Source organism: Aspergillus viridinutans (assembly GCF_018404265.1).
Source record: "Aspergillus viridinutans IFM 47045 DNA, scaffold_12, whole genome shotgun sequence".
Lineage (NCBI taxonomy): Eukaryota > Fungi > Ascomycota > Eurotiomycetes > Eurotiales > Aspergillaceae > Aspergillus > Aspergillus viridinutans.
The window spans coordinates 1,118,922-1,131,400 of NW_025091228.1; the positions used below are offsets into that span (position 1 = coordinate 1,118,922).

Genomic DNA, 12,479 nt, shown 5'->3' on the forward strand with positions numbered 1-12,479 from the left:
ATAAACACATTGGTGGCCGGAACTTTCTCAAATTGCGCAGTTAAACAACAGAAACAGAATCGTAGAAGGCTCCTCCCGCATTTACGCTTGGGGTGCAGAAAAACCCGGTGGGAAAAAACAGCACCCAGAGGGACACCCTACTACAGAACATCAAACCGTTTGAATAAAAGCTCCCTGAGGCTCTGTTCTGACGTTTGCTGTAAGTGCAGTGCGTCGACGCAACTAATGGACTTTTGTACTAACAACATTCAAACTTTCAAACACGGCAATCTGGCACATTCCAAGGGCTATTATAGCCCCGCCCTGTGCTTTTCAGCGGTTTTCGGGCTTGCTAAATCGACCAGACTCCTGTAGAGAGAAGGCTGCAATTCTTTTGGCGTAGGCTGGAGATTGTTGCGGAAAATATCATTGGCGATTTCAAGCCCCAATGGGACACCACCAATGGGGAAACTCCCAGACTGATCGGTGCGTGGCCCAGAGGTCACATATTTAATATCAGACGCTTTCTTGTAGTGACGGATTTCACATGGCTCCTTTTCTGTTTTGGAGGTCGGTTCACTGGTGGATGATACAAGTACGTCATTTGCAGCGAATGCATCGAATCGCCAGTGGACTCCAAGCAATACACGACTAATGGCGTTCTCGAATATAAGTTCCCATAAGCTTTCAAACCGGCGTTTGACGTATGTCCGAACCGTTCCTGGCTGATTCGTTATCGGTTGCGTTTGGTCGTATGTCTGTCGTAAGTCGCGACTGACACCATCAAGCTCGTCCAATACGATGTCGAAAGCAATGTCGTCAGGACCGTCCGCTTCGAAATTCGTGACACCAATACTCTTATAGAATAGTCGCACAATTTGGAAGGCCGCCGCACCAAATGTCGCATGCCCTGAAGGGTAAGCTGGAAACGGTGGTGTGAACGAGATTTTATCCGTATTTGTTGAGGGCGCACCCAGTGGGCGCCAGAACAGGTCTACCATCGGCTGGTTGGTATCCTCACGAACAGCCGAAATTGGGCGCAAAAAGTCATGGTGATACTTCTCTCGCCAGCAAAGGATACTGGCATCCGCCATTGCCACATTTGCAAGGGCAAACAGACGCGCGAATTCAGCGTTTGTGTTTTCATGAGTTGGACCATCTCGTCTGTTATTCCATGCCAGAGTTCGAAGAATACGGTTGTAAAATCGCGGCGGAGTACCAATGAGGTTTGCACCGTCGTAGGCCCAGAAATATGCTCCCACAGTGTCCTTGGGTTGCCGGCAGGTTGAAAACAACTCCGGTGCTCCCCCGAGGCGTATCACTTCTTGGAAAGCATCAGAGAATTCAGTTTCTTCAGCGCCGGTGGACGTCTTGCCATCCTCTACGGGAGGATCAGCCACCATGTGGTCATCATGCACCGCAAACCGCTTGGCTGTGATTCCGTAGAACGGCGCATGGTATTGATGTACTGCCCTCTTCACATCCGGTTGATTTGGGTTTATTGGAACTAGTTTCACTGGATTTGTCAGGTCATCTCTAAAGTGGAACTTACCAGCCTGGGGTCGATATTGTCCTTGATCGGCCCCAGGCTCGTTGGGCTTGATATCTAGAGAATCAAGAATGGCGTTGCCAACGGAAACACCGAACCGATAGCTCGGCGCAAGGATATCCAGACCCGGAAATCCGTCGACCCACTGTTTGAGAAGCTGGCTGAGTTGATCAGTGGCGTTTTGCGAGACTTCGGCACGGGGCTGCGTGTATAGCTTCTCCAGTACTGTTATCGCAGCCCCTACCACTGCCGCTTTCGGATCATCCGCGTGCTGTGCAGCAGGTAAGCCAGCATTCAAGTACGTGGTAAACCCCGTGCCTGGCTTGATCATAAAGTAAGCGTCATGGATCGCCAGATGTAGTATACCAAGCGCTCGCGCGCTGATCGGCGGCCCATTCTGTGGCCCGCCAACGGTTACGGAGTGTGTGAGCCTGTTAAGCTCTAGGCCGACATAATTCCAATATAGAATGTAGTTTGAATTGTGAACCTCGTCCTCTTCATTAGGAGGTAAGACAACCATCGTGCTACAAGATGCAGTTTTAAACCATGTTCAAGGCTTAACGTTGCAGCTTTGTCACCGACTCACATTTTTTAAGTCGTTCTGAACGATGCCCTGAAACAAAAAATTGCCTGCGTGCTTTGAGGTGGTTGATGATAGGAATGAAGCAAGTATGTTGTCCAACAAGCTAATCAGAAACCGGCCACCAGAGGAGACTAATGCCAAATTTATAGTCAACAACGCACTGTCGAGAAATTTTCAGAATGACATAAGAGGTCATGTAACTTAAGATGTCATACCATATCATGGATGCAGACGGGTCTTGACCACTGTTCTTGGTCGGTTACCAAGACTCTGTCATTCCAATACTTCTGGACCTTCGTGGAACGGAACTATACGTACTATCTTATAATGACAACTTATGACATACCTTGTGTAACACAAGTCTGCGAGCAAGTTGTCAGCTACGGACTACGAGATTCCGAAATCCGCACATTTTCTCGTATCTCACAGTGCATCTCTGGAGGCCGATTTAGCAGGAGAATTGCTGGAGAGCAAGCAAGGAAGCGGGCCCTCTTGCATTTCTTTCTTTAGTCTCGTTTCCTCTACGTCAACATTATAGCTCGATGTTTTAACACTACGCCTATATTATTTACTAAAGCTAGCAGTAGAAACAAAATAGGGTTGATACTGTTTATACATAACCACAATAATCACCGAATTCCAGTATCATGGAAGCTACCTATGACGATGTAAATTCTGACTTGTTGCTTTCTTGTTTCTTTTTAGACAAAATTGGGCGCGGGTTTGAAGCTGGTGTAGCAGGCATCCAGAGGATAAATTTCTCTTTGTGGCGCTCGAGTTCGAACGCCATCTTGGAGTATTGTCGGTGGAAGGAACGGTAGAAGTGTCAGGTAACCCTGAGAGGGCTATCGAATTAGTCAATATAGAAGAATGGTTCGTGAAAAAATGCCGCCAAAAGAAACAACGAATTATTGTATTGGCTGCAGGAGGAGACGATACTCGTCATGCAAATTCCACTCCTGAGGGCTATCAGCCGCTCGCTAATAGCTGGGTCGAACTTCCGGCTATCGGCGAGCCACGTTCCGGGGACCCATTGTTGTATCCTCGTTCCCACTTGCTAAACGACGGGGACGTGTTTATCTCTTCAGAAATTCCGAACTATAACACCAACATCAAGGTAAACCCTTATACCGGTGCTGTTGTTACGCTGGGGAGTCTCCCGGATGACGGTTCTCCCGACACCAAATCTTATTGGAGTTATCATCTGCCATCGGTTCTTTTACCATTAGTGCCGCGGGACCGTTACCAGGCGCGCATTCTGCTTTGCGGCAAAACGCCTTCCCAGTTGTATGATTTTACCCATCAGAATCTAGGATGGCAAACTGTCCCTCGCGACTCCCAGATGGACAATGTCAGCCGCGCTCATGCTTGTGCTACGCTTCTGCCAACAGGTCATGTGCTTCTTACCGGAGGTGCCCATCCAGATGATGACCAAAGGTCGACAGGGAACAATCCAGAGCTCTATCATACGCCTTTGGATCCTGTCAACAAAGCATACAATCCAGGAGTCGGCAACTGGGAAACACTTAACGACCCCGCCACCCTGTTGCGGAACTACCACTCCACGGCGCTTCTGATGCCCGATGGACGTGTATGGACTGCGGGTGGGAACGGCCCGAATCAGCCAGAAGGAGAAGCAACCACAAGCCAGAAGCAAATTGAGATTTATCATCCTCCATATCCGCAGGGGCCGCGACCAACCATCTCAACCTGTCCTCAGTTCGTTGCCTTTGGCCAGCAATTTACGTTGGGGGTGCCTTCAGCAGGTAACATCCAAAACGTAGTCCTCATGCGATGTGGATCATCTACGCATGCATTCAACCCAGACCAGCGCTCCATCTGGCTCGAGTTCACAAAGGCTACGGATATGTTGACCGCAACGGCTCCACCAAATGGCAATATTGCCCCGCCAGGGAACTACATGGTCTTTGTCATTGACACCAGTGGCCGCCCGTGCGAGTACGCCAAGTTCATTCGACTTGGCGAGTCTGTTTCCATGTTCAACCAGTCGCAACAAAGTATCCTGCACGAAGTCCAGGGCTTGCATGACACCTTTTGATAAAGGGGATTCCATTGGCCAGTTTAAGATTGCTTGCCAAGCACAGCAAACGAACTGATTTGGAGTTGGATCGGGCAATTGGTGACAACGGACCCCTCGATGTGGGGATGCTTTTGCTTTGGCTCTGTCGAAAATTGCCGAGAGAGATGGGGATTATTCCAGATTCTTTAGTATCTTCGCCTCCTTGTTCATGATATCGATAAGTTACATCGATTTGCCTCCGAGTTCTGCTTCACCATTCGGTCTCGAATTACTCAAAAATGGCAAGCAAAAAGGGTCTTGTTTAAGATCCCACGTCGCTGCCTTCCTTCTACTGCGTGCAGGGGCCCGGACTACCCTGTTCACTCCGCGGAGAGACCCATCTGCTGTGCCTTACTGTCTAGTCATTCACTTACTCTCCTTATTTGAAATGTGGAGAAGACTCCAAAGTAACCTCGTGGCATATCCTCCTCGCTCTTCGCTTAGCGGAGCTCTTAGGAGAAATCTGAGAGCAACGCAACTTGGCATATGGTACATATGAGTATAGGAACAGTCATTTTGGCGTTAGAAACTGCATTTCTGCCGTCTGAGTTTACCTAAACAGAAGGATATGGACACAATGATTCAGAAACGTTCTCTTATAGTCCAAAGCTGTACCCTAGGCTTTCGCACTGCCGGCATCAACTGCTTCAGATACATGGCGTCATCCCATCTTGTGGTATTTGGACCGTTACGTGGTGGTCAACTTTTAATTCATTTGGTCTTTTAATGAAGTATTTGTTACCCTTTCAAATCCTAAACAACTCCAACGTAAGAACGCATTATCGCGACACTGGTTTCGCCTCTTTAGTATACTGCAGGACAATGAAGACTAATGCTCCTGGTAGATCCATTTTGTATATAAATCTGATGGATTATATCGGCTAATTAACGTAACCAAGCTTTCTGAAAGTAACGTGGGATCCATCGAGCCAGGTTTTTTCGAGTCTAAAGGACACTGAACCTAACTTGCGATGCTCTGTGGCACTAACTGTCAAGGTTTGGAGGTTCATGCTGTTGTGGCTCTGCCTGTTGCACCTCTGATTGAAGTGCATATTGTGTAATTTCTGTATTAACTTTCACCTCTGATGCATGTGTCAATCCTAGTTTCAGCATATGCAAAGTGTAACCCACTCTCTAGAAACACTCAAAAATCCTCTGAATTCCAGAGTGGCTCTTTAGCTCCTAACATACTCAGCATATTAAAAATAACAGTAGGCCGGCCTATCAGGCTCCAAAAATTTAAGGATATAGTTAAATATACTTCTAGATAAAACATTTAAATCCTATATACTTAGTGCAAATACTACAGCCCATGTAATTATAGCATCTGGTTTTAAGTCTTAAATCTGCTTGCTATATTCATGAGTTAATCTCTTTCTTATCTTTACAGCCAGAGAGTCAAGCTTTAATTTATTTAGTGGTACAAAGAGCATTTATATATTTCTAACAAAAGTGACTTAACTTTTTAGCTTATAGGTGGCTAGTATTTCTGCTTTAATAGTCTCTATATTAGATAAGAGTTTTGTAGAATGAGCAGAGAGAGGTTCAGAATATGAAGATATTTTGTTAATTTGTTATGTATGTAAATCTATGTTTACTATTATACAGTGGAAGGAGCTATCTACTGAGTAAGATTATGTGATCAGATCTCTGCTATACTAAGTATGGCCACACACCCCCAGATTTAGAGTTGCATAACCGAACCGCAAAAATCGAATCCAACCCTGAGTGGGTTGGTGCGAGTTTAACCGCAAAACCCGCCACTAGGCCTAGATAGGCAGTCACTAGCCTATCTAGGTGGGCGGTAGGGCCCTGCAGAATTAAAAATTTCAATGGTTTTTAGAATTCAATTTCTCCTACCTTAGGCCTATGCCTTAAGCCTACTAAATAGGTTTATATAAAATCATAATTTTTATATGAAATATATGGTAATTATTATTATATTAATGTAAATCTAAAATATCAATTTGATATCTATAGGGCTGAATGGGTGGTGGTTAAAAATCATTTAAAAGTTATGATGGTTGTCAAAGGCCAGTCATATATATATATATATTCCCACCACTTCCATACCAACCCATGACAGAGATGATTATTCCCTTATATCTCAGCAACCACTAGGTATTTTGAATTAATATTTGTATATTTAGATAGCCGAAATCAGGGGCTATCTAATGATACCAAAATATCTAGGGAAATCCTAGAAATTACGGATTACTAAGCAAAACAGTGCCAAGATCACCGAATGGTTCGGTTCCAACTGAGGTTGAACTCGCCCGAACTCGCACCAAATGCAACTCTACCCAGATTTAATTAACAAGGTTATAGCCACTTCCTAATTAGGCAGTTAATCTATAATCATAGTGTTAAGATCTGCTATTCATAGTGCTCTGCTAGGCTAAGCCTAGTGCCTTAAAGAATTAATTAAACTTTAGATGACTAAGTAGCTTTATCATAAGATCTGTAATTATCTTATCTATTAAAAGATACTATAGGAAGACCTGCTTCTTGACTATTATATCTCTAATCTAATAATAATTAATATTAATATGCTTGCTGTGAGCATGGAATTAAGCATTATAGGCCAGGTCTATAGTAGGCTGGCTCAGCCTGGCTGTTAGTGTTGATCTACATGGGGCATATACTATTAAAGCTGATATCTTTAAGGAGATAGGTAAGCTAGATGGCTTCCTTTACAGCATAAATAATAGCAATGTATTCAGCCTCACATATAGACAAAGAGACAACTAATTATAGCTTGGAAGCCCACAAGATAGGCGTTGCTTCCTATAAGGCGAAGAATGTAGGTATTCCGGATGATATCTCTGTATCCAATGATTGTTTTATGATTTTTATCCAATAAGTGAGTGATGATGATGCTGTCTAGCAGAAGATTAACTCCCAGACCCTTATAGCCTAATCAAATAGTGCCTAGAAGGTTGACTGCCACTTCAGGGATGTAGAGAATGTTAGTGATAATAATATATCTAGTATATCCACCTAGATGTGTAAGATATAAGATAATATCTCTAATAGAATTAGAATATATAACCTGCCCTATTACTATCTTAATACCCTATTTATATAGCTTCCTTAAGCTGTCTATAAAGTTTATAGATATTATAATAAAGTGTTTAATGGCTCCTAAGTTAATAATCTAGTTATTAGTACTAGCATGCAGGCACAGAGCTAGATTAATAGTAATAATTACTATCTATATATCTTTAATATCTTGTTTATTTAGTTTAGAGGTAAGGATACTGTTATTATTAATTAAATTATTATTATTAGTAGGGGTAAGGACTCTATTATTATTATTATTAATAGTATAGAAGGTAAGTATTATTTCTTTAAGTATTAAGGTAGTTAAATACTAGCTATTAGGTATCTTATTATCCATGCCTATTATATAAGTATAATTATAATTATTAGATTAATTAGATAAAGACTTCTTATTAGGCTTCTTATCTAGATTTAACTCTTAGTAGTTAGGCTTCTTATAGTCTATTTTACTATAATAGTAATACTTCTAGTTCTTCCTAGTTTCCCAGGGAACCTTGCTATTGGAATCTTTCTAGTTATTTAAATTAGAATTAGAATTAGATTAATTTAACTAATTTAATTAGTTTAATTTATCCTTAGAATTACTATTTTTTTAAGCCAGCTTCTTCCCTTTCTATACTTTTATAATATTTATAGATAATATATTAAACTTTATATATATCTCCTCTTAGATTAGAATCTATATAATACTATTAAATATAGTGATTTTCTTATTATAGTAATTATTAAGATAAGATATAAGGAATATCTCCTATATCTTATTAAGATTATAGAGTAAGAATTAGATCTTAATAGATTTAGAAAGCTACTTACCTTTCTTAAGACTATAATTAAATTTATTAAGTACTTATAATAGTTTTAATATATAATCTTAGACTCTATTATAGCTATTATATACTATATTTATAGCTATCTACAGCCTCTTAAAAGACTAGATATCTACTATTATATTATATTTAGTATTAAGATAATCCTAAATAGCTTTAGATAATTCTAAATTAATCACTTTATATCTAATAGTATAAGAAAGAGTAGAATAAATAATACTATAAGCCTTATTATCTATCTTTTTCTAATCTTAAATTATCTTTTTAATTCTCTCTTACTACTTAGAAAGCTTAATATTATTAGATAATCTAGTCTAATAGCCTACTTCTTATAGCTCTAGCTTCTTATAAGTTCTATTAATAGTCTACTAGACCCCCTAGCTATATAGGTAAGTCTTTATAGCTTTAGACTATATTTAGTAAGAATCTATATCTATAAGTAATAGTAGCTTATTAAGATCTACTTAAGGTATCTTAAAGAAAGATTTAAATAAAAGAATAAGGTTTTAGATACATCCCTTAAGGGAATAAGGTTTTAGATATATTTAAGAGTAACTACCAGGCTTCTATACCTATAAGAATTCTTAAATATAAGAACCTTTTGCAGGGCCCTATTAATAAAAGGTAATAAAAGGATAGTTTCTATCTTAGGTAGAATATCTAGCCTAGATAAATATTTTAGGCAGAATATTCACTAAAAGAGGCTTTTAAAAGTAAAAAGTAGTAAAATAGCTTAAGGAAAGAACTTAGAAATAATTCCCTAGAGCTCTCTAAGAGGCTCTAGGCTTATAATCTATAGAATAAGTAGAGAGAGGTTCAGAATATGAAGATATTTTATTAATTTATTATGTATATAAATCTATGTTTACTATTGTATAGTGGAAGGAGCTATCTACTAAGTGAGATCACATGATCAGATCTCCGCCATACTGAGTATGGCCACAAGTTTCTGCCCTTCTATAATAACTGTGCCTATCCACCTCTTTCCTAATGCCTGAACTTCATCTGAGACGCTTGCTGCAATTTTGGCAAGACCATAGCTTGTGATTTCCAGTGTGTTGAAGTCCTCAGTAGTAAACTGGAGTCTTCTATGCCTGATTATTTTAATGACTGAGTGAATCTCGCTGGCAAGTTCCTGCAATCGACTTGTTGGTAAGGCCGATTGAGATGGCATTTCAATTACTTGTTGATCAATTTCCTTAGTTAGGCTCTTGCTGATGATCATGTCCGGTCTTGGAACGCATGCTCTAGTCCTGGGAACTATCTTGCTCCTGGAACCTTGAGCCCCATTCCTAGAGGTAGTGTCGTGATTCCGCGGATCAAGTGGAGTATCTCCAGGATCAATCTACCTTTTCGGACATGTCGATAGTGGTGGAGACACATTACGATCGCGGCTCAGTGAACCAAAAAGGGCCACTAACAAACAACCCTTTCTCGTAATTTCGTTGCACTAATTTCTCTGAATCTAAAACCTGCCCCTGATCACTAGCGCAAGTGGTGAGCAGCACTCGGTGTGGCCGTCTCGCGGAACCTATCCGGGAAATTGTAGAATGAAACCAAGGCTGGCTCGCTACAAGCAATTTGATCCACCCGTAAATGGTTTAAGAATAAATTCATCTCAGTATTCGATAAATTCAGTATGATCCATAAGTGGGTTTAACGAGCGACCAATGCTGTACTTAAAACTAAACGATAGAACCAACCCCACAAATCTCAAGCCTGTATATAACACGGCCTCCTGGGGCACATATGCTTCTTAGGCCCACCCGGGTATTTCTAGGGAGGGATCTTTTTCATCAAAAGGGGAGTGGGGAATAGTTGTAGACAGGACGCGGGAGCACACTGTGGCGCCGCTCTCGCGGCTGATCAGGACAGGATATGCCAAGTGAACCTGCGCCAAATTCTCTCACCATCGTCCATCATGTCCCAGGGTTAGCCTGGATATGGTCAGCCAACCGCTTCGCCAACGCCACTAGCGTGAGACTCGGATTTCCCGCCGGCGACATGGGAAAGACCGAGTTGTCGCACGCGTACAGGTTCTTGTATCCTACAAACCTGAGGTCCGCGTCCACGACCCCGTTTCCATCACCCGCCATCCGCAAGCTCCCGACCTCATGCGCCACGCCGCCCACTTTCGCGGGCACTAGGTCCGCCTTGCCGTCAGCCGCTAGCAGGGGGGGCTCGTGGAGCACGGGTTGGGCGCCGTAGGCTGCGAAGATGCGGGTGGCGAGCTCGCGGGCTTCGTCGATGAGAGGCTGGCCCGGGAGGGCAGCCTGCATGAACACGTTGACGGGGTCGCCGGGGTTGCCGCTATTGAGGGTGATGGCGTTGGCGTCGAGGATGGGGGAGTAGAACTGGAAGACGATCTCGCAGAGCATGTACCCAGCGCGGATGTTCTCGTCCTGTTCGAGGTGCTCTGGGTTCACGTAGCGGCCCTGGTTGAACTCCGCCCCGAGCTCGACGATGATGTCGAACGCGTGAGCATCGCGGGAGGCGGATGGGTGCCTGAGGAGAATCTTGGCGGACTTTGGCTCTGTTTCGGAGGGTGGTGTGGTGGCGAGGGCGTTTGGGGGGATGACGAAGTGGCGGTAGAGGATCGTATGGTCTGTGACGCCGCGCCCGATCATAGGGTTGTTGATGCCGGACAGGAGAGCTATTTTCGCGGATTCGAGGGTACCAGCGCTGAGAACGATGGTGTCGGCGGTGTAGGTCCGCTCGACCTTATCGAGCAGGTCGAAGCAGTGCACGCCGGTCGCGCGTTTGTTATCGGCAGCATCAAACGTAACATTCCAGGCGGCGTGATTGAGATTGACCGTCAGCGGCTCTCGCTCAGAGCCCAGATTGGGCGGTCTCTGCACCAACTGGTCTTCAATGATGAGGTCCGCTGTGGAAAAGATACCGGCTGGGATGGACCAATTCGTCGCTCCCGTATATTCGACACCTACTGAGGCGTCCTCGGCGTTCCAACCGGGGAGAGTCTGGTTCAACGTATCCTTCGATGTGGTCTGAAAGGCGCTCGGCGCCGGGGTATCTGCATTGAATACCCTGCGAGCCACCGGATAGCCACCCGTCGGGCCAGCATCGAGGAGATACTGCTTCACCGCCGCAGGAAACGCGTCCAACTCCCAGCCCGCCAGCGTCGGAATGAAGCTTCCCCAGAAGATGGATCGGCCGCCCAGATTGAAGCCCTGGCCACCCTCGTACACCGACCCTTGTACGTTGTTGTAGTTGATGACCTTGAAATCTTCCCACAGCGACCAGATGTGCTTCTGGAACAGGCCGATGAGCAAGCGTCGGGGCAGGTTTCCAATGTGGGTCGGGAATAGCAGGGAGCCAGCCTCTAGGATCAGCACCCGCTTTCCAGCGTCCGCGAGCGCGCTCGCCAGGACCCCGCCGCCCATACCAGAGCCGACGACGATCACATCGTAGCGAACCGTCGTGTCCACGTTGCGATTGAGCAGCGTGCGGGCCACGACGCCGTTTTCAGTCACGAGAGCATGGGATGGCATCTCGGCAGCTGTCGCGAGGGATCGGTTGAACAGCGTGCACTTGTGAGGTGACAATCATTTTTTTCCCACGCTGAAGGGGACCGTCAGTTATGTATGGATTTCGCAGCCTTCGTGCTTAAGCTGTAAACCCAGTGAGACGTTGGCACTGATACGTGCGGATGTTTCCGTTTCCGCTTGCAGCTGGATCGAGACCCGCATCGAACCAAATCCCGTCCTTATTTGAGTCGATTAGTTTGACGGTTGCATAAAGTGGCGTTTGTTTATTACTGGATCCGGTAGTAGGTGGGTGTCAAAGTTAGATCCAACGATTCCTCAGCATTTTGCTCAAGTCGGTTTTTTATGTACCCGTGAAATAAACGGAAGGTTGTGATGATTGTGAATTGGAGAATCAGTATCCCAACCTGGAACCTCGTAATCCTTTTCCACGCCATACTGACCGACCATACCAGTCCGTACCCAGTATTCTGTGCCGTTGAAAATGAAAGTCCCCGACCTGTCCAAGCGATGGCGAATTATTGCGATTAGCAAAATTGACTTCTGCAAGGCGGCGTTCTTTCGGAATGCTGTAACCCATTGGAAAATGAAACAAACATACAGTTAGATTCTAGCTTGAGCACTTTAAAGAGTTTTTTAAATTTAAGAAGGTTATCTTTAGTAAACTCTTAACTAAAATATTAGGCATAGACTAGGGCCACCTAATAATACTTCCTATCCTATAGGAGCATATAGGCTGGCCATTAGGAAGGGATGGGAAGGGAATAGGAATTCCTACTACTAGTTCCCCTTCTATTTTGCCCCTAGTCATGGGAATCCTATCCTAATCCCTAACTACTATAGGAGTCCCTATAAATTAGGGATAGAAAGGGATTTTTCTTCCCTTCCTATCCTT

General features: G+C 44.0%; 3 protein-coding genes across 3 annotated transcripts; 1 reads left to right on the forward strand and 2 right to left on the reverse strand.

The window, feature by feature from the left end:
• Positions 1-290: 290 nt before the first annotated feature.
• Aspvir_002780 (uncharacterized protein) lies at positions 291-2,048 on the reverse strand (the record flags this gene model as incomplete). Its single annotated transcript, XM_043274376.1, has 1 exon — positions 291-2,048. The coding sequence occupies one exon, from the start codon at positions 2,046-2,048 to the stop codon at positions 291-293; it is 1,758 nt and encodes a 585-aa protein (XP_043130311.1).
• Positions 2,049-2,981: 933 nt separating this feature from the next.
• Aspvir_002781 (uncharacterized protein) lies at positions 2,982-4,170 on the forward strand (the record flags this gene model as incomplete). The annotated part of the gene is made up of 2 exons (XM_043274377.1): positions 2,982-2,988; positions 3,038-4,170. 2 exons carry the CDS (start codon positions 2,982-2,984, stop codon positions 4,168-4,170), a joined length of 1,140 nt encoding a protein of 379 aa, XP_043130312.1.
• A 5,830-nt stretch (positions 4,171-10,000) lies between these two features.
• Positions 10,001-11,590, reverse strand: Aspvir_002782 (uncharacterized protein; the record flags this gene model as incomplete). The annotated part of the gene is made up of 1 exon (XM_043274378.1): positions 10,001-11,590. One exon carries the CDS (start codon positions 11,588-11,590, stop codon positions 10,001-10,003), a length of 1,590 nt encoding a protein of 529 aa, XP_043130313.1.
• Between the last annotated feature and the right edge of the window lie 889 nt (positions 11,591-12,479).